At 48.9% G+C, this 21,481-nt stretch overlaps 1 protein-coding gene across 5 annotated transcripts in view; it reads left to right on the top strand.

The window, feature by feature from the left end:
* ALPK2 (alpha kinase 2) overlaps positions 1-21,481 on the top strand; it is a 126,181-nt gene that overhangs the window by 76,045 nt on the left and 28,655 nt on the right. For 2 of the 5 annotated variants that reach the window (XM_081562968.1, XM_081562969.1), the window contains exons 5-8: positions 9,368-12,683; positions 18,507-18,654; positions 19,737-19,864; positions 19,960-19,995. In XM_081562968.1, coding sequence (XP_081419094.1) covers positions 9,368-12,683; positions 18,507-18,654; positions 19,737-19,864; positions 19,960-19,995 — 3,628 coding nt within the window. Of the gene's footprint in view, positions 1-9,367; positions 12,684-18,506; positions 18,655-19,736; positions 19,890-19,959; positions 20,521-21,481 lie in introns of all 5 variants that reach the window. The other 3 variants (XR_014074949.1, XR_014074950.1, XR_014074948.1) reach the window with 2 other exon arrangements.

Genomic DNA, 21,481 nt, shown 5'->3' with positions numbered 1-21,481 from the left:
GAGTAAAGGCAGTATTTGACTTGCTCCATCAAAAGATTCCTGAAGTTTCTAGTCTGCATGACCCCCCCCTCACTCCCACCCTGGCTTTGAGTCCCTTCATCTTTAAGTACAGGTGTTTAAACTTAACCCTCTGGCTTCACATTTGAACTTCACAGCCCTGTCAGCTGGACCACCCCCACCTGTGGTGCCTGGTTCCCCCGTGCAACTGTGCTAATGTCTTCTGGGGGTGGAGACTGTATTGGGAACCTAATTTGTCATGGATAAACAAGACACTTTCCACTCAGAACAGGTGGCTTCCATTTAGACCTAAAGATTGAGGCCAACACATCAAGTCATTAGCAGTGAAGAGTTTAATGGAAAGAGCATATTAAGGGCTTCCCAGGTGACTCAGCGGTAAAGAATCCACCTGCTAATGCAGGAGACCTGGGTTCGGAAGATCCCCTACAGAAGGCAGTGACAACCCGCTCCAGGATTCTTGCCTGGGAAATCCCGTGGACAGAGGAGCCTGGCGGGGTTTCCATGGGGTCACAAAAGAGAGTTGGATATGACTTAGCGACTAAACATTAATGAAAGCACAGGACCCTCAGAGAGGTTATTAGGTAGAGCAATGTCTCTTCAGAAGTAGAGGATGAACCAGACTTTAAAGGGCCGAACGCTTCCTGCCTCTGCCAGCAAAGGGACATGGAACTAAGACTGGATGTCTAGTCCTCTGCCCTGTTTCCTGAGTACCTGCTATGAGCCTTGCTCCATAATGAGACTAACCCTGTCCTCCTCTCATGGGTCTCACTGTCCAGGGAACTTTGTTACTCCTGAAGGAGCTATCTCTGAATCTGATGGGGTAACTTCCTGTGGGCTTAGGTAATGGTTCCCTCCTAGATTTGTACTCTTTCGGGGGATATTTTCTGTTTGCTCCTGCAAAGTCGCCTCAGTCGTGTCCGACTCTGTGCGACCCCATAGACGGCAGCCTACCAGGGTCCCCCGTCCCTGGGATTCTCCAGGCAAGAACACTGGAGTGGGTTGCCATTTCCTTCTCCAATGCGTGAAAGTGAAGTTGCTCAGTCGTGTCCGACTGTTAGTGACCCTATGGACTGCAGCCCACCAGGCTCCTCCATCCGTGGGATTTTCCAAGCAAGAGTACTGGAGTGGGGTGCCATTGCCTTTTCTGTTTAGCCAGAGCTAAACCTAAGGACATACAGCTGTCCTGCTGCTTACCTGAAATACAAGGCCTAATAAGGGACTCTTCACACCCCAGTCCTGCATTTTCTCATTTTTGGTGATGGCCATCCATGACAGGCAACCTGCCAATATGTTGATGTTCAAGATTTTCCAAGTGCCAAATTAACACCACCCATGTGTACACTTTGAAGCTTCGCTGAATAGGCAAGTAGTGTAGCAACCATGTGACAAGTATTTCCTGTTTCTAAAGTTTACAAGAACTGGCTTCATACCATGTATTATTGTCAGGGCAGTATGGTAACTGCTACTTACTTTGGTTTTGGTTTTGCTCACAGGTTCTAGAAACTAAAGAGATTGACTTGCATACTCTTCTAGAACCTGACTAAGGTTTCATTTTTCCCTCCTCGTTACCCAGTCTGAAATCTGCAGAGAAGCTTCGGCCTGTGGGAAATAAACACCACCACACCAAAAACCCACAGCTGGGATTCACTCCATGGCCGCTGGGGGGGGGAAGGGGAATCAAGGGGCTCAAGTGGGTCTGGAAGCTCTTAATTCTTTGCAAAACCGCGAGTGGGGGGAAGACTTCCTCGGTGGAATGAAACAAATTTTTCTCAACCCCAATGAGGACTATTCAGTTTAGAGGCTGTCAGCTGCTGGTCTTGCCTTGTGTGGCTGTGATGATTTTCATTGGCATGGACCAGCTCTGTGAGCCTCCAGAACTCTGCAGGACCAACTGGGGGCCCGTATCCTGACACAGTGCAGCCCCCGAAAAGATGGGGCACTTGGTACACGGAGGAGGGGGAAGCAGTCGTGAGTGAAGCCAGACACGAGCTGGGAATTGGGGTGGGGGGCGTTCTCCAGCCGCTCTTCCCCGATCCTCGCTGGGGGCCCTCACTGGCTCGTCCTGACTCAGGCTCTGTGTATGTGTCCTTTGCCCTAATGCACTCGCCTAGTTGAGGCAGATCTTAGAAGCCTCGGGAGTCGAAGGGAAAATGTGGTTCCAAGTGGAAGGTGAGGTTTAAGCCCCACTTCAACGTTTGTATTGTTCCCATGGCAGCAGGTCATGGGACACCAAAGCGAACGCGGGGGCCAAGAGATAACTCCAACCCTCTCGCTTTACTGTGGAAGAAATTGCCTCAGAGCCAGTGGCTTCGCCATGAACCATTTCCCATGAGGCGGTGCATCCGGGATGACACCTGGGTTTTCCAAGGCCCGCTTGCTCCATCCGTCACCCCGCTCCACTTTCCTCTCACCTCTTCAAGTGTCAGGCTGTTTGGCACGTAGAACACCCAAGTGTCCAGCGATGCTTGGTGGCATGCAAGAAAAATCTTTAGCCTTCCCGACTCCGCCTACGTTGGTGTGTACCCTGGTTGTGTACGTGAAGGGCGGCTTCCCCAGTGGCTCGGCGGTAAAGAATCTGCCTGCTGGTGGTGGTGCTGTTACTTCCATCACCTGAGATGCACAAAAACACAAGCTCCTGGCTTGTGCTCTGGTTTGCACCATGTTACCAGGCAAAGATTGCTCTGTGCACAGACCCCGTAAGCTCTAGGAAAGGGTGTATGTACCTCATGGAAACCCAACCCTCTCCCAGGAAATCAAATTGGTATTTCAAAAACCTGACTTTCCCAAGAAATAGGGTGGCAACCACAGCTGGCTGAAGATTTCCTGTCTCCAGGGAGAGTCTGAAGGCAGGAGAAGGGGACGAAAGGGATGAGACGGTTGGATGGCATCACCGACTCAATGGACGTGAACTTGAGCAAACTCTGGGAGGAGGACAGTGAAGAGGGAAGCCTAGTGTTCTGCAGTCCACGGAGTTGCAAAGAGTCGGACACGGCTGAGTGACTGAACCAACAGCAAGGAGGGTCTGGAATGAGAACTGGTCAAGTGAAGTGTTTCAGGACTGGAGATCTTATTTTTTGGCCATGCTGTGCGACTTGTGGGATCTTAGTTCCCTGACCAGGAAGCGAACCCTTGCCCTCAGCAGTGAAAGCGTGGAGTCCTAACCACTGGACCAGCAGAGCATTCCCGGGATTGGGGATTTCAGGTGTGGGACCTCCACTTTGCGTTTAACATTCACAGCCTTAAGCGAAGCTCCTTTCTGGACATCCCAGCAACTCCTAAAAATAAACTCAAGTTCTTGAAATATTCTGGTTTGCCTTTAAGCTTTCTTTGGCTAGGGGACCCGGGCTATTTTCAGTTCCACGTCCCCAGGTGGTATGGATTTGATCTATCGAATGACAAGTGACACCAGGCTCAGCAGATAACTTGGGAAAGGTTAGCCGTGGGTGAGGCTGCAGCCAGCCAGGAGGCTAGGGAGTGGAGAAGCTCCCATTTAAAGATTCTTGGAACCGCAGTGGGGAAACTGATGTGCAGACAGCTGTTGGAGGATATGGGGCTATTTGTATCTAGTCCAGATAAAGAGGAAAGAACATTCAGGGAGCGTCTACAAAGAAAGGAAATTGTTCTATGCCTGGGAGGACATGGCAGCCTATGGCAGGAACACCCAGCTGAAGCAAAGATCTAAGGGGCTTAACTCTCCTGGCTCTGGGTGGGTGAATGTGGCATTTAGAACCATGGCCTCTCCTTTTGATCCGTCTTCTCACATTTCCCCTTCCTCCCTCCCCCACCTCCTACTTCAAGTTCACCTTGCCCCAGGCCCTATTGATCCCCTGGCACTTTGACCAGCTCCCCAGACATGTGGTCCAGGAGCCACACCCGATGCCCTTGTCGACACTGTCCTTCAAATTAATCCCTGCCTGAAGCTGCCCAGTGCCTGCTGAAGGGCTCCAGGTGAACCTGATGTGCCTTTTCTTTCATCTTTCAGACATATACTTTCCTCTAGCATCAGTTAGGAAAGCTTTCAGTTGCAGTTTAATAGCATAACCAATGACCAGTGGCTGTAATCATAAGGACTTCTCATTACACAAGAAGTTGGGGGGTAGAAGGGCTCAGTGTTGATCCAGTGGCTTAAGGATAGCTGCCACCTCCCAAGTTGCTCCACCAGCTATAGTGTGATTTTTCATTCTTGTGCTGATTACCTCATGACTACAAGGTGACCATTGCAGCACCAGGCATCACATCTTCATCGAAGCAAGGGGTTAGGCAAGTTACCTACCATGTCTGTATCTTTATTATATAAGGAAAGTAAAACTTCCTTGAGAGTTCCTTATTGAAATTCCCCTTCTCAGAACTGACCCCCAGGCCCCCTCTAGCTACGCAAGAGACTGGGAGGATATGTGGTTTTCCAGCTTCCTTTGGTTGTAGGTGGCAAGGGAGAAAAGGGAGTTTTGAGCATGCTGTTAGTCAACCAGCAGTGTCGACCATATCTGCCCACTCGAATCATATCTGCCTTCTCTAACAAGTAGAGAAGTCTCCTGTGATTGCACTGGAAGTGTCCAAGAATTATCTAAGAATTGATATGGAAGACAGCACCCTCTGGTTTTTGCACTGCAGGAATCTTCTCTAAGTGAAAGAGGATGCAGTGATGACTTTTCCACTCCTGGAATAGAACCGTTCATTAAATTCCATCCATTTGGCCAGTAGCACAACTCGTCAAGAATTGCTATTCATCTTTCCCCCCCGTACATCTTGTCTCTTTAGCTGGATTATAAGCTATCTGAGAAGAGGGATCTTCTCTCCTACCACTTTCTATTGTTAGTTACTCAAGTTAGTGTCATGCCCTTTGTGGCATCCAGGACACACCTGCTAATGAAGATAACCCCCGAACATCATGGGGTGGCTTAAGAGACTACACACCTTCCATGGGATCAACCAGAGACACACCTAGGAGGCAGAATTTTTTGGAAAGGCCAACAGATGGAAACAATGTGGTTATAGAATCCGGCATGTTGGCTAGAGATGGGGTTGGAGACTATTGTGCAAGCAGGGTGTAAGTTTTCAAGCTGCTTTTAAAACCAGGTTTGGGAGTGTTTCTAAGCTTGGTCTACCCTTCCCCCTCCTTGTGTTCATTCATGTTTGTTCACTCCACAGTAGAGTCCATACTGGGTGCTACGGTTCCAAAAACTCAGCAAAAAATAACATATTCCTACCCTTTAGCTTGTGAGGAAGCTGATACGTAAGTGGTCATAAGAACCAGGACCATTATAGTCTCATACTTGAGGTGTCTCAGCAGCTCAGAAGTTCTGGGTTTAAGTTAAGGGGCATTCCCAACTCTTAGGCTGGGGTTTGCTTTAATTTCTCTTGGCTAGAAAACCTGAGTTGGAAAGGGCTTTAGAATCAGCTGGGGCTTTCCTGGTGGCTCAGACAGTAAAGAATCTGCCTGCAATGCACAAGACCCAAGTTTGCCTGGAGAAGGGAATGACCACCCCCTCCAATATTCTTGCCTGGAGAATTCCATGGGTGGAAGAGCCTGGCAGGCTAAAGTCCAGGAGGTTGTCAAAGAGTCAGACACGACTGAGGGACACTTCTTTACACTTTAGAATCAGTCAGTCAGGGCTTAAAGTCCCGATTCTGCCATTGACCGTGGGACCCCGGGCAGACTTCTAACCCCTGACCTCACGTGCCAGTTCTCTGTTACTGCCTCTCAGGTCTGGAAGCACCCTTCAGTACACGTGTGGTGATCAGTTTCATTCTCCCACTTCTCCTTTAAGCACCACGTGAAGCTCTCAGCAGAGGCGGGGGAGGAGGAGCAGGCTTCCCGTCTTTGCCACATGCATCGGGGAGACGGCTGCGTGCTCACCCTGTGGAGCTGGCCGCAGCCACAGGACCCAGACCCTGGTCCGTCTGTGGCCTCGTAGCCTCGGCCTAGATGTAACTGCCCTGCAACCCCCTCTACTCCGAAACCACACTGTGCACGGCCAGCCCTCCTGCCTGCCCCAGCATCCACTTTTTCCCGATGCAGCCCCCTCTCATGCCCTCTCATGCCCTCTCACTGTCCCTGCCACATGTAGCCCACCACTCAGAAGGTCTCTGCCCCTGCGGGTCCCTGACTCCCACTGACCAACGGCGCCCTGCCTACACGCTGGAGGGTGTGGTGTATGGCTTGCCCAGCAATTCCAGACCAGCAGATTCTCTGCTGCCTAGTGGCCTTTCCCAGCTCGGTCTGTGCCCCTCACGAGCAGTCCCTTCTAGGGGCTGTCCCTCCCTTAAGCACCGTGGGCTTTTCCAAGATCTCGTAGCTCTTCATCTCTTGCCGTTAACAGCTCTTGCGACTCAGCTTCCATGATCTGACCTACCATGTGGTTTGTTTCCTGATTGGACCCAGGGTATTTGACATCAGCGAAGAAGAGATGCTAGCGTCAGTATCGCAGAGTTTTTACCCCCCGAATGAGAAAGCCAGCGTGAAGCCTGCAGAGCGCTGCTCCGCTGCTTAGAGGGGCTCCATCTCCTGCTGTAGCCGTGACTGTCTTTTCACAGAACGAGGGAAGCGAGTTTCAGTGGGTGCGAGGCACTTGACAGGATAGTGCTGACGTGCATGTGGTTAGCCTTAGAAGAAGAGACCAAGGGTCAGAGAGGCTAACGAGGTGACGTGGGGTCAAGCTGAAGCCGAGGTGGCTAGCCCTCCAAGTCCACACACCACGCTGGGTTTCCGACGAGAGCCCTAAACCCTCTTCCTCACCTGAATGAGAACGATTTTCCTACGTTAACAACCACCTGAGTCTCCCTGCTCACTCCATGATAAGAGCTGAGCAGCAGGAGAATCGTTCGCTGGAGTTCTTTTGTAATGACTTAACTAAGAGATCGCCTCCTGAGAGAAAGGTCTGACTCATTCGAAAGGTGTGAGCCTGTGGTTTCCCTTTCTCTGAGCTGGCCTCCGTGGAGCCTGACCTTGAAACTGATGCTGTGAGCCTTGGCAAGTATGCATTGGGCTGTTAGAAGCGCCACTTTGAGAAAAATCCCATGGGTTACAACGTGAACTAAATGGTTCATCAGCAGTGGAACCAGCTTGTATGGCCGGTTGCTTGAACCTAACTTCCAAAAGGCCAACAGTCCTTGTTACATTCAATGATGCTTCTCCAGTCCCTAGAACAGCTTGGTATATAGTAGGTGCTCAGTAAATATTCAAGTGGATGAATTTTACATGGTCAAGGATTTGCCATGTTTCTTTATATATGGGGCTTCACTAGGCTATTTTGAAGTAGATTATTTTAAAAGATAAAGGGAGGAACTTGAGTATGCCATAGTAAGTAGGAACATGACTCATAAATCAAGGCATGACACACCATGCTTATAACATGCCAGTGACCAAACCACCCTAGTCAAAGCCTGCTTGTCCTGTGTTTCATCTTTTCCAAGCGTTAGCCTCTTAGCTATCAGCCTATAACTCTGATAACGCTAGGAAAGTATGGTAACATCCCAGTAAACAACACTGTGGCTTTTTAAACTGGAGCCCTTCGGAAAAAATTGTCTAGTGCCTGGCAGAGAATTCTCTACACATGGCCATCTAGTCCATCCATAAACGTCTGGCACTAATGTTGTGATGATGGCAAGATCTTAAAATAAAGGGCTGACATAGATGGTGGAAATTCCGACAGGGGAGGAAGGCTCAGAAGAGGGTCTTGGTGTTTTTAATCAGATAATCTCCCTACACATCTCAAACCATGACCGGGAAGCTGCCCACACTTTCTATGCTTAATCGTTCAGAAGGTTTGCGCTATAGCTCACAGAAACTGAACCAAATTAGTAAGTGAAAAGAGCATATTCTCTACATGGTATAGATATTATAGAAGGAAAACCATGAACACAAACTCCTGGACACTTCAAAAAAACCTTGCTAGCTTACTGGAAATGATTTCTTCTCCCACTTCTATTTTATCATGATGGAAAATATATAGACTGTTTCTTTTTAGAAACACCAGGATGTGAGCCAGCAGTGGCCCTGCTTGTGGTTAGTCTCTTAAAACAGTTGTCCCCAAAACAGAAGCAGACGAAAGCCCAAAGTCTTTCCAATTTAGAGGTTTAATGGGGGTGAAGTTGGGCAGGTCTGACTTGGCTGGTGTATGGTGTTCATTTACTGATTCCTTCCGAGTGTTTACGGAGCCCCTGCTAGGTGGCAACCATGTCCTGTGTCTCAGCGTAGAGTGGGCGCTCCCTGCAGGTGGGCATTTTGCCTATCATGTGCCCCCATCACCTGGGATTCTTTCTAACATACTGGAGTGAAACACTTTGCAACCCCATGGACTGTATAGTCCATGGAATTCTCCAGGCCAGAATACTGGAGTGGGTAGCCCTTCCCTTCTCCAGGGGATCTTTCCAACCCAGGGATCAAACCCAGGTCTCTGGCATTGTGGGTGGATTCTTTACCAGGGAAGCCCAAGAATACTGGAGTGGATAGCCTATTCCTCCTCCAGCGGATCTTCCTGACCCAGGAATTGAACCGTGGCCTCTTGCATTGCAGGCGGATTCTTTACCAATTGAGCTGTCAGGGAAGCCCAACGCACTGGAGGTGTGTGTTTAAATATTTGTTGATTTGACAAACGGTTCTAGCACCCATGGAGTTCACAGCACAGGAAGCTGCAGAATTTCTTGTTCAGTTAGCACTCCTACACCAATAAAATCTGAGTTAAATGAAAATTTAACTTAAGGTAGCCTTAAGGCAAGAAAAGATGAGTCACCAGTGGGCAGCAAGCAGCATTTCAAGACTTTTTAACCTCCCTGGGGCAGGAATGATGGGCAGTGCCCTCCTCAGTAATCAACCAGCAAGCTGGCCTCGGGGGACAAAGATTGCTCTTTGTGGCAGGGGGCACACACAGATGTATATATCTGATTCATGTTGCTACTTGGTAGAAACCAACACAATACTGTGAAGCAATTATCCTTCAATTAAAAATCTAAAAACTGCTCTTTGCTACTTTACAGGCATTGCATGTCTTATTTATGATCGTGTGAAGTTCCCTTCTGAAAAGATTCACGTAAACTCTTGTGACTTAATCAAAAGTTTAGCAAATAATTTAACGTAAATTCCATATTTTTCTTGAGAAGGGAAAAAAATCAAATGACTGTCAGGTGGCCTTTTATTTATAATGGGGAATTTGAGGATTCCTTGCCACATAGAGTTGCATTTCTTCAAGATGTCTCACGACTAGAGAGTTTGGGAATTACTGTTTAGATCTCAATTATTCCTTCTACTCTCGTTGTTAGTCATCGAGGATTAACACTCTTGGGATTGCAGTTAGGCCCTATTGTGGATCTCCCAGGAACAATTCTATTAATATCACTTTTCATCTTCTAGGTGCAAATTCAGGAAACAGTCAGGGAGCGAGTCTCTCTCAGCCACACGCCGGCTTTCTCGGAGCCTACTGGGGAGGAGTCTGCTTTTCCTGGGACCACAACCGAGTCCCTCCCCAACTTAGGAGGGATCGACAAAGAAAGTGCATCATTGGCCGAGCCCCTGGAGGTAGAAAGCTGCCCCCAAGGGACATGGCATGAGGAAAACCATGATGACAACAAGCTCGGACGTTCTTGGGGAGACCCGGGACGCACGCTGGGCATCCTCGAAGCCAACAGTGAAGCCATGTCCCCCTGTGAGCTGTTGGGGCCTCGCCCCCAGCCCCCGGCTGCCTCCGCTTCCCCTGAATTTGCACATACTGTCCCCGCTCTGGAAACCGTGTGCGCTGGGCCAGGGGACGGAGTAGCCGCGTGTGGGACGGAGCGTCTTGAAGCAGGTGACCAAGAAACATGTGATACTGTGGGCTCTCTGGTTGGAACCCCAGTCGGTAAATATTTGCCTCAAGAAATGTGCTCCATGGACTTAGAGCTGGCAGGTCAGAGCGAACGACCTGATTTATGTCCTCCCGATGACAAGACTCTGGACGTTCTTTCTCAGACAAGAGGTCCTGAGCCTCCCCAGACTACATGCGGGAGCGGTGACGAGATAACCTCTCCCGACTCCCCTCTTTTCATCAGCACTTTCACCTGGAACATTTCACAAAAGGCCAGTAAAGGTGCCACCAGGGAGAATCGAGCCAACGTAGAGGATTCCGCCTCCACGTCGGCCTCCAGAGTAAAGGCTGGCCAGGAAAGGCTGAGCCCCAGCCACTCAGTTGGCCTTGAGGCAAGATGGCCTCCATCTCCGGAGAGCAACTCTTTCGTCTGGGCTAAAGAAGGCGGTGGCGAGGCCTCTAGCACCGGTGCCCCAGACACAGCAGACATACTGGCAGGTCATAGTTCAGTAGCAAAGTTTCCTCAGGAGAAGCCCACAACATTAATTGCTAACGTGGAGTGTTCTGAGGTGGTTGTGGAGAATAGGGAAGCGTCCGCTCTTTCCGTTGCCATGAGAGGCCACCCACCCAAATACCTCGCTGCTTCAGGTGCTGGGCACAGCCATGCAAGTGGCCCTGAGGAGAGTTCACCTCTGACACCAGACGGAAATACTTCTCAACTTCCTTCCAGTGTACAGTTGGCTCATGTTTCTAATGGTTCCGCAATCAAATCTTCAAGACAGCTAGGCCACGTGGCTCCCAGTGGGCCCGGAAGCCATGCCCGAGTTCCTCAACCCCCAGAGGGAGAGGGTTTCTGCAGCAGCTCCCCTCTTCAGACTGATAGCCTGTCTAGAAAGCAGAGCCACACCGGGCACAGAGTAGACACTGGGACCCTTGAAGAGAATTTCCAAGAAAGAGGAAGTGAAACAACACAGAGGGCCCAGCAGGGTTCTCCTGATAATTTCCAAGAAATTTTGCCCACGACATCTGTCGGACAAGTGGAAACAAACCTGGTGCCCTCAGACTGCTCATCAGCCAGCTCCACGGAGAGGAGAGGGCAGAGCTCGGGCTTGGGGACTCGTGTGTCTGTGGTGGCTGAATCGACAGTGAAAGATGACAGGCAGCCTCTGAGCCAAGTTCCCCCTCTCTCTAACACCCTTCTTGACGAGTCTAAAGAGAGCAGTCCAGGACATTGGGAAGCAGGTAAAAAGCTGAAGATAATAACTCTAGAGGCTTCTGTTTCAGAAACCTGGCCACTGGGACGACCGACAGGTTCTGGGTTCAAGGGGATGGACGCTGGTCTCATTCCTGACAGGATCCGGGCGATTCCTGACGTTCTAAAGGCGGGTGCTGCTGTGCCTAAACCGGGCCCCTCTAAGACAGCATCAACCTGCAGTCCTCAGGCAGAGCGTAGCTCAGCAATTGCTAATAACCGAAAAATCCATAAGAGTGAAGACCGAGCTGGCCGCGCAAGTTGGAGTTGTCTTTCCTCCCGGTATTTGAGCCAGCGCAGATTCCTGGAGTCATCTGTGGACCCTGTAGAGGACAAAAAAGTCTGTGTCACAGGCTTGCTCCCAGAGGCTTTCAGAACTGGAAGGAAGGAAAATGCTAACTCTGTGAGCCAAAACCGAGATGAAAACCGACTCCAGAGGGATCGCCCCACCTTTAAACAGCTCCTGTCCTGCCCTAACATCTTGGAGTCCTCTGTGGACCCCATCGATGAAATGAGTGTGGGGTGGGCCAGGGTGGAACCACCAGAGCCTCCTGAGTCCACACTGGGGGCCATCAGAGTGGAGAATAAACCGAATGATGGAGACTTGGACCAGAGACTGGAAGTCCAACCTGCCATCTTGCAAGTTCCGTGTCCCCAGCAAAGTGGGGAAGCCCCTCCAAGCAAGAATAGCATCAACCAAGACCAAGGGGACCATGTGGGATGGGAGGCAGGACAAAGTCGCCATGAGGGAGCAAAGGGGGACGTGCATCCTGCCACTTTGCCACTCCTGGGCTCTGTCCGGGGTGGGGAGGCGATTCCAGGGGGATGCACCAGAAGCCAAGTACAGGAAGGCAGTGAGAGGCGCTTAGGGGGGCCTGAACGCAGTAAAAGCACCAAAGCAGCATTAGTTTCCCCCGCTTTAGCGCTCTCTAGCAGTCTTGCCAAGATGACCCCCCCATCTGTTGCAGTCGATACTCATAGCTTCACAGCTCCGAGTCATGACGTCCGTGAGAACTTAGTGGAGCCCAGAAACCATCAGCGTGCCTTTTCTGACTCAGAGGAAAGGCGAGCTATGAAGAGTGAGTGGAAGCAAGTGCCCTCTTCCCGTGGTCTCACCCAGGGGCCTTTTACCTCATCTCCTGAAAGAAGAGGCATCACAGACTTTTCAAGAAGCCACAAAATTGAGGAACATAAGATAGAGGAGCCCCCCATCAGGGAAACCAAACCCACAGGCACATCTGGTTCCCCGGCGGGGCCCCTGGCGTCTGTTTCCGGAGAACGTACGTCAGCGAAAGTTCCTAAGATGCTGCTGGACCCCTACCAACAGGGCTCCACCCTGGGTCATGGGAAGAAGTCCGGGGAGGAGAAGGTTGGCCCCGTGGCGGCCCAAGCTAGCCATCCACCCCCGCCAGCAGTGATGAAGTCACAGGAGGCCAAGGAGAAGCAAAAAACCCCAGGAAGTGGACACTTAGCTGAGGGGGTAAAGAAGAAAATTTTGTCCAGGGTGGCCGCCCTGAGGCTGAGATTGGAAGAGAAAGAGAACGTGAGAAAGAATTCAGTCTTTAAGAGTCCTAAGCCTGAAACGTCAGTGTCATGCACAGATGAGAAAAGAGAGCCCCAAAGCGAAGGGAGAGGTGAGGGCTGTGTGGCTTCCTATCATAGTTCGGGCTTGTTGACCTTGATGGCAACTTCTTGGGTCCTCCTGAGCCCTTGGAGTTAGGGTGCATGTTCACTGGGCAGGCATTGGATGCTGTGACCAAGTGGTCTGATATGTAGGCCGGTGGAACGTGAGTGACCTTGGGTTTCCCTAGAGGGCTTGTTAAAGACAGATCGTTCAGTCATGTTCAACTCTTTGGGACCCCATGGACTGTAGCCCTCCAGGCTCCTCTGTCCATGGGGATCCTCCAGGCAAGAATACTGGAGTGGGTTGCCACGCCCTCCTCCAGGTAATCTTCCCAACCCAGGGATCAAACTCAGGTCTCCCACATTGAAGGCAGATTCTTGACCATTTGAACCACCAGAGAAGCCCATGAATACTGGAGTGGGTAGCCTATCCCTTCTCCAGGGAAACTTCCTGATGCAGGAGGTCTCCTGCATTTCAGGTGGGTTCTTTACCAGCTGAGCAACCTGGGAAGCCCGTTAAGACTGATCGATGGGCCAACCTAGAGTTTCTGATTCAGGAGAAAGTGCATTTCTGCTGAGCTCCCAGGGGATCTGCTGGGAGTACCACTGATACAGGCTGCCTGTGGGTAGGCTTAACTGAGGGAGCATGCGGTTAAGATGCTTCCTGTTTAATTATCCTTCAAAAAACAGTAAAGAAACAAGCATTAGACTGCGGTAATCTAGGTGAGAGATGACTTTGGACCAAGATGGTAGCAATGCATAGCAGTGACTAGTGATAACATTCTGTAGATGTTTTGTAGGTAGGAACCACGGGATTCGATAACAGATTGGATGGAGGGTGTGAGAAGGCAAGGACGGCCCCATGAGGTTAGCCCAAGCTACTGTTAAGTTACGGGATTGCTGTTGACTATAACAGGAAGACTGGAGGAGGAGCTAGTTTTTCTGTTAAAAAAAAAAAAAAAAAAAAAGGAAGTTCTTTTTGGACCTGTTAAGTATGCCATTGTTTGTGTCAGGGCCCAGTGCTGAGGCCAGGAAAGGACCACAGTATTAGCCATCAGGGACCCTGAGGTGGTCGTATTCTGTTGGAGTGCTGTGAAATTCAGGGACTTTAGTAACTGATATTAAGCTCGTGCCATCTCTAACTTAGCCTTTGGATGTCTCTGAGGCAGTGAATTTGTAATGGCTTGTTCCTTTGTTATTAACAAGTGATTTGTACTCAGGCTTTCTCACACCATATAAAAGGATTGAACTTTCAATCCCACTCTTACCAACATGGGCGTGTCCCCTTGCGTAGGTCATGGTTTTGGTGGTGGTTTAGTCACTAAGTTGTGTCGGTCTGTTTTGCAACCCCATGGACTGTAGCCCGCCAGGCTCCTCTGTCCATAGGATTCTCCAGGCAAGAATACCAGAGTGGGTTGCCATTTGCTATACCAGGGGAATTGTCTCAACCCAGGGATCGAATCCAAATCTCTTATGTCTCCTGCGTTGGCAGGAGGATTCTTTACCACTGAGCTACCAAAGAGCTCGTTGATGCTTTTAATACTGGAGGCCCTTAAAGAGGTGAACAGTGGTGTGGGAAAGTTTAAAAATGCTTTCTACAGGGAAAACCAGACTCCAAAGTTTGGGAAACCAAGTTTGTTCAGAGCACAGTGTGTCTGGAAGGAGGTCTGAATGGGAGCTGAAGATTGCTGAGATGGGAGCGGAGGTGTTGCAGACACAGAGGTGTGTTCAACCTTTGGCGCTTCAGCGTCAGGAGCCGTTGAAAGGGAGAAGATTGGAGTTAGATTTAGAGGAGGAGAGGGGCACTTTGGTTTTCCAATTCCAGGTTTCTGACTTTTAATAGAATAGTTAAATCTGAACCCAGTTATAGGCAACAACACGCATTTTAAATTTTTTTAAATTTATTTTTGTCTGTGCTGGGCCTCTGTTGCGAGGACTCCTCTCTAGCTGTGCTCTGCAGGGCTCTCAGTGGGGTGGCTTCTCTCATTGCAGAGTGTAGGCTTCATAGCTGTGGCCCATGGGCTTAGTTGCTCTGTGGCATCTTCCTGGACCAGGGATTGAACCTGTGTCTCCTGCATTGGCAGGCAGATCATCTTTACCACTGAGCCACCAGAGAAGCCAAACACTGGCGTTTTAAGAGTGAGGGAAAAGTTATTTTGTTTGGAAAGGAGATTGAAGACGCCAATTTTAAGAGATGCAAAGGTTTTGGTGCAGAGTGTGTTCTATATCTCGCACCTGTGCTCACTTCCAAACTCAGGGCAGGTCAGAAGGTGAAGATGGTTGTGGTGTCCGTGGCTGGGAGGCTCTGTCCTCCGGGACCCGTAGCTTGGGTGGAATCCGTCACGGCCCAGTGAGAGGAAATCCTCAGTGCACAGTGAGTGGCTGTATACTTTCTGCCCGTTATAATGTTACTTCAAATAAAAGATTAAAAATTCAAAAAAGCATCAACCAGTGCAGCCAATTGGTATAATTAGACCACGTGCTAAACAGGATTTACAGAAAAACATTTAGGTACAATCTGGGAGTGGGAGTCTCCTTGTAACCATTTTTTCCATTAAAAGTGGCGTGGGTTTTCTTTCAAATTTAGGTATAAAACTTCTTTCCATCTCACCGTGCCCTTTGAGTCTGAAGTCCCCAGGTCTCTGTTCCAGGTTTCAGATCCCTGGGGTACTCAGTCCTGGTAACTGCAGTCAGTTCTGCTTTGCTTGGGGGAATTGCATCAACGCCAAACTCCATCCCATAACACAAGATCCCAGCCACCTTTTTCTGAGCTCTTTCCCACGAAACCTGGTAAAAGTCAGACGAGATGGCGGCGAGGTAACATGCCAGCCCCAGGCTGGGGCACAACACTGCGGCCCTCTAATGCCAGGGAAGAGGCTCCTCTTAGCAGAGACCTCATTCCCTGTCCGCGTCAGAGGGGCTGCAGCCTCGGCTGCAGAAAGGAACCTCACCCGAAACGACTTCCCGGAGAGGTATCCAACCTCTAGGTATCCAACCATATTCTAGTGATACGTTTTTTTTTTTTTAAATAATAAAGACAGTGGAACTGTGCTTTAAAGAATCAAGTGGTTTCAGCCAAGAGGCAGCGAGGGTGGGAACCTTGTTTGGAATTGTTGTCTGTCTCCGTGGGAGAGAGGACCAACCAGGTGCTGTTGGAGGGTTTGATCTCCAGCTGCTTGGCCTCCCCAGGCGGGAAGGCCTGCAGCCCTGGGAAGTGCACCCTGAATCCCCCGCCCCGTTTTCTGTCTTCAGAACCCCCAGCCGGCTGTGGGCAGGGCAGGCAGACTTAGGAACACTTAGGTGTCAGGAAATTGTCTGTGAGGGGTCCTCGAGGAAATGTGTCCCAGGTGGGGTGACAGGCGTGGTCAAGACCCTGGACCAAGACCTTGGGGGTCAGAGCACCTACACGGTGGCCAGCTCGGGCCAGATGAAGAGAGATGGGTTTTGTCATCCGCAGGACTCGGTATTATATCTCATCTTTGTCCCGTAATATCGTTACTGCCCGGAGATACTCTGTAATTGAAGAATTCGTTACCTGAGCATCCCATATTACTTCCTGGGAAGAAATATAAGCTTTTAAATACACGTTATATAGCCAAGCTAAGTCTGCTGCTGAGAAAGGGGGGAGGCACACTGATTTCACAGCAGTGGAATCTGAGGCAACAGAGCAAACAGCCTCAGTGCCGATGACTTTTGGCTGTGGATTATATAACACAACCAAAGCTGTGTAACTGTGGAACTCGGCGTGTAACAGACCAACCCCCTGAGTCCAGTAACCTCACTACCTGCCCTGTTGTTCTGACCACGTGGCGGTGTTAGCCATCCTCCTCTGGTCTATGCTGCCACCCAGCGGCTACCCTGAGTAACTACACACTTAGCTGCTGTGCCAAGCTCTCCTCCCTGATTTGGTTTTTTTCAAGATCACAATTTCCTGAGAGGGATGGATATTAATATACATTGTTGTCGCTAAGTCGTGTGTTTGATTCTGCGATCCCATGGTCTGTAACTTACAAGGCTCCTCTGTCCTTGGGATTTCCTAGGCAAGAATACTGGAGTGGGTTGCCACTTCCTTCTCCAGGGGATCTTCCCCACCCAGGGATTAAGTTCGTGTCTCGTGCATTGGCAGGCGGATTCTTTACTGCTGAGCCATCAGGATAAGCCCATCAATATTCATACTCTTGTTATAATTTCTAAAAAAATACATTAAGGATTGTAAGTTCGCTGCTAAAAATAGTTTCAGCAAAAATATAGAATATCAAATCTGTCTTGGATGAATTAGATAACCTACCTTCAGACATACGTGACCATCCATGATTTTAAAAGGTGACAAAGAATCCTGAATGTCACCTAAGCCCTGGTAATTGTTTCTGTATTGCTCCTATTTGATTCAGGGAGACAGTTCTGCTAATGAAATTGATAGCGGACATCACTGAAATCCATTAGGATATCTTCAAAGACAGATGTGAGCAAGGAGCAAGATGGATGACTATTCTTCAACAAATAACTTACTGTTTGTTTTTTAAATACTTATCTGGCTGTGTTGTGTCTTAGTTGCACCATGTGGAAGCCTGCTTGTGTCACGCAGAGACCTTTTGTTGTGGTACATGACACAGTAACGGTGGCCTGAGGGCCCAGTTGCCCTTCAGCACTCAGGGTCCTCCCGGACCAGTGATCGAACCCGTGTCTCCTGCATTGGTAGGCTTGATTCCTAACCACTGGACCACCAGGGAAGACCCCAGCCAGTAACTTATTGTTGAGATGCCTTTTGTGCCTGGGGCTTAGCCATGCTGCTTGGCTAGTCCAGGTTTCATTTTACTCCCTAATCCCCAGCTCTGACGTTGACCTGGCTGTCATCTCGCAGCATCTTTGTTTGGCCAGGTTCTGTACACTAGGTGTCGACAGCCGTCCTTCCCATCCTTTTTTTTAAATCTCAAGTTCTATTTCACTTTGTGCATTGCAGAGCTCAAGGAATTTTAGGTAGTGAAAAATGGGACTTTTTTTTTTAAGAGTTCATATCCAAATTATACTTAGCTGTCTTTAATAAATTTACAAAATCAGAAACCTGACAAATATAGTTCATTCTCTTAAGAGGTTGAGGAATCTTCAGATAAAGCCAAGGGTCTTTTAGCATTTGTTTAGTGGTAAATAGACTCTACAATTGCTTTATCTTTGATTTCTGAGAGCAGAGAAGAAATCTTCAAAATGGAGTCTTCATTTCTTCCATAGTCGCCATTTCTAGGGCCTACAAGATTTCTTTCAAACTAGAAGCAACACTGTTTTAAAAGGTGGCACACGTCAAATTTAGAAAACAAAATCCGAATGGTCACAAAAGAGTCACTTTCTGTTTCACATTAAAGCAGATGTAGCTCAGATTCAGAGGGCAGTGTTTAATAGGCAGCTGTTACACATTGCCTGACAGGATTAACCACATCAAGACTTTTTCAAAATTGAAAAGTGTGCTTATCGCCCCTTAACACTTTCAAAGCAAATTCTTGGTGTCTGCTCTGAGCATGCCAAGGTGGGTGTGTGTTAGTCACTAAGTCGTGTCCGACTCTTTGCGACTCCATGGACTGTAGCCCGTCAGGCTCCTCTGTCCACGGGATTGGGAGGGCTGAAAAGGGAGTTTTCGATTAGACTGACTTGTTCACTTCCTATCTGTTTAGGAAAGTGACATCTCCCTTCACACACTAGTTTCCTCATCAACTAATGGAGGGTAATAATGATCTCTACCTCTTGGCTTTATTAAGAGAATTAAATACGATAAAACAGGAAAGTCTAAAAGTTCTTCCTCACTTCTCATAAGAACACTGACCTACAAGTTTTCTCCTTTCCAGCTCCGGTATTACTGAAAAAGATCCAAGCTGAGATGTCCCCTGACCACTCTGGAAATTTAAAATTGAGCTGCCAGTTTGCAGAGATTCATGAAGATTCTACCATCTCGTGGACGAAAGATTCAAGATCAATAGCCCAAGTGCAGAGAAGGTGTGTTATCTGCCCTGGTTACTTCTCACAATTGTTTATTTCACAACATGGTTCTAAAGGAAAATAGTAAATCATAGGAAATAAAGGAAGGCTGAAGCAGAAACTCCACACCCACAGTGTCCAAGAAGAGTGACAAAGAGAGAGCTGGGCAGGGAAGAGTAGAGGGGTCTCACCCTGCCTCAGCCGCAAGACCCCCTTTCATCCTCTAAAAGCAGGGGAACCTGTCAGTCATCTGCCAGTCTGAGGTTCTGTGGTCCCCAGATTAAAGATCACCCAGTGCAACTTGCTGTCCTCATAAATTCCCATTAACCTGACAAAAAGCTCAGGAAGCTAAGAAGGTAAATCAAAACGAAAAAAAACAATCTGAGGTTATGGAAAAGTGGCATCTCCCAAGGGTGGAGAGCTGCCATCTCTAAGATGGGGATACCCAGTTTCTATCTGGGGCCCCAGGTTTATTAGAGGAGGTGAGGGGGGAGATGAGTGAGTGCATCGTTGCCAAGAATCCCCCAGGTAGAGTGACCCTCCCTAAAGCCCCTCTCTAGCAGTAAACACTCGTTCAAGTGGACTGGTGAATCGGGCTTCATCCGTTGCACAAAGGAGGTGTGGCTTCTTCTAGAAACAGATCCCCTGGTTCGATGGAAACCAGTCTAACTTAATCCTCACAAGCTTCTGCCAAGAGATCCCAGTTCAGCTCCCCAAGAGTTCTTAACCCCCTAATCTTGTCACAAGTCAGGTGAAAGTGTCAGTTGCTCAGTTGTGTCCAACTCTTTGCAACCCCATGGACTGTAGCCCGCCAGGCTCCTCTGTCCATGGAATTCTCCAGGCAAGAATACTGGAGGGGGTTGCCCTTTCCTTTTCCATAAAAAGTGAGGCAAATCAGTTTTCTGTGTAATTAAATGTCTGCTTGGAATACATCTTTGTAAACTGCTCCAGATGCAGCTATGGAAGACCTGGACTCTAGTTTCGATTCTATAACATTCCAGAAAAAATCCAACTGGCCTATGATTGTAATAAAGCTGCTTTGCCTAAAAGTGCAACTTCAGAGTGATGATGCTTGCCCACGTCCATGTCCCCCACTGCAGAGCAGGAGACAGCTCCATGGTGAGCCTGGCCATCCTTCAGGCCAGTCAGAAGGACCAGGGCCTCTATTACTGCTGCATCAAGAACAGTTACGGGAAAGTGACCGCTGAGTTTAACCTCACCGCCGAAGGTAAACATCAGCTTTGCCATTTCCAGTGAAAACCGCTAGCCCTGCCAGCTCAGGGATGCTCGTTGGTACTGAAGGCTTTCTATTCTGTCTTCTAGTTCTCAAACAGCTCTCAAGTCACCCAGATGTTAAAGGTAAGCGAATCTGAGCTGAACGTCAGCGGAAGTGGGCGCACCCTAAACCAAGAGACAGAGCTTCTAGAGACGAAGGCAGAAGCAATGCTCCCATCGGCTCTTCTGACCAAGCAGGAGAGGGCTCAGGAATTGCCTGGGAAACCAGGGATACCTCATAAGCTGTTTCAACCTAATCGCGGGGCCTACGATGAATGGGTTAGGCTAGAAGTGTCCAGTGTGAGTTATTAAGATCAGACTGTAGCAGTGCAGTCATTGGGACCACGTGGTGGGGGCGGGTTGGGGTTTAACTTTCTCTGTGAAGCACCAGCCATACATCCAGCCCATCTCCATGGGATTTTTCAGCTTCTGGCGTTTTCACAGTGTATTTTGGTTCTGTTTTGTTTTTCTTTTCAATTGGACTAGCAGTTGGACTAGCTGAGCAGATTTTCAGAGTCAGATGTCTAGGAGAATAAGTCCATTCACTTGCATCTTAGAAGTAGAGGTGGATTTTGTGCTTTCCTGTGGCACTAATGTACCGCCGCTGAAGCAACAAGCTCACAGCTGCCCCGGACACACAGGCTGCCTCTGGGCCTCCCGCTGAGTCCATGCTGCTCTTGTGTCTCCTCTTGGGGACAATTGCCCGCTGTACTCGGTCATCTGCTGGCCAGTTTTTCACAACCTGCCTGGGGGTGCAGAGGCCCTGATTTGTAGTTTTCTAATTTCCATGATGCAGACACTCACCATGGCCAAGTTTAAACTGCCAGTTCGTACTATATGTACTGATTTTTTTTTTCCCCCTAAGGCAACTAAAATCCTGAGATCCTTGAAAACAAGCCAGTACAGACAATCAAGATGCAGTAACATCGAGTAATTAAAGACAAGGGGCTGGGATCTCGACTTAAATGGCCTATTAAATGTTGTGATTTATACAAAAGAGGCTTAAATGCAAACTCCTCGCAAACCATTCAAGTGCTACATACCTGTGTCATGTGCTTGTGTAATTCTATAATCCTTTCCCTATGTCTGTCTCCATCCCCCTAAAGTCTAAATATGCAAAAGAATATCCTTTTCTCCTATCAGAAAAATGAGCTTCAGAAGGGGTTCTGTCTCATGAGCTGCTTAGCACCAGTGGGCATTCCCCATCGCAGATTCTTGCTCCGACCTTGTTAATTTAGGTTTGCAGAGACTCATTTCTCAAGGCTTTTACAGTCAGGAATGAGACCCTAGTGGGGGTGATGAGGTACTGGTCTCTGCGGCTGTAGCGCTGTGACTCCTACCATGGGGTAGGAGTCTAGACCCTGAAGACATCACCTTCTCCATGTGCCTGGGGGTCCGATTTCAATGGCTGGGGAGGCTGTACCTTTCCCTGTTTCCTGTGTACCTTCCGATGAAGAAGCTTCAAGTGACGTCACCTGGAGGCTAAAAAGAATCCTTGCAGGGAGGCAATAATGAAAAACAAACTGGGAACACTGAGCTAGCAGATCTTACTGTCGGTTCTCGTTCCCTC

This window comes from Giraffa tippelskirchi, chromosome 14 (assembly GCF_054371585.1).
Source record: "Giraffa tippelskirchi isolate mGirTip1 chromosome 14, T2T-mGirTip1v1.2.pri, whole genome shotgun sequence".
Classification (NCBI taxonomy): domain Eukaryota; kingdom Metazoa; phylum Chordata; class Mammalia; order Artiodactyla; family Giraffidae; genus Giraffa; species Giraffa tippelskirchi.
This window is presented reverse-complemented; position numbering and strand designations above follow the sequence as displayed.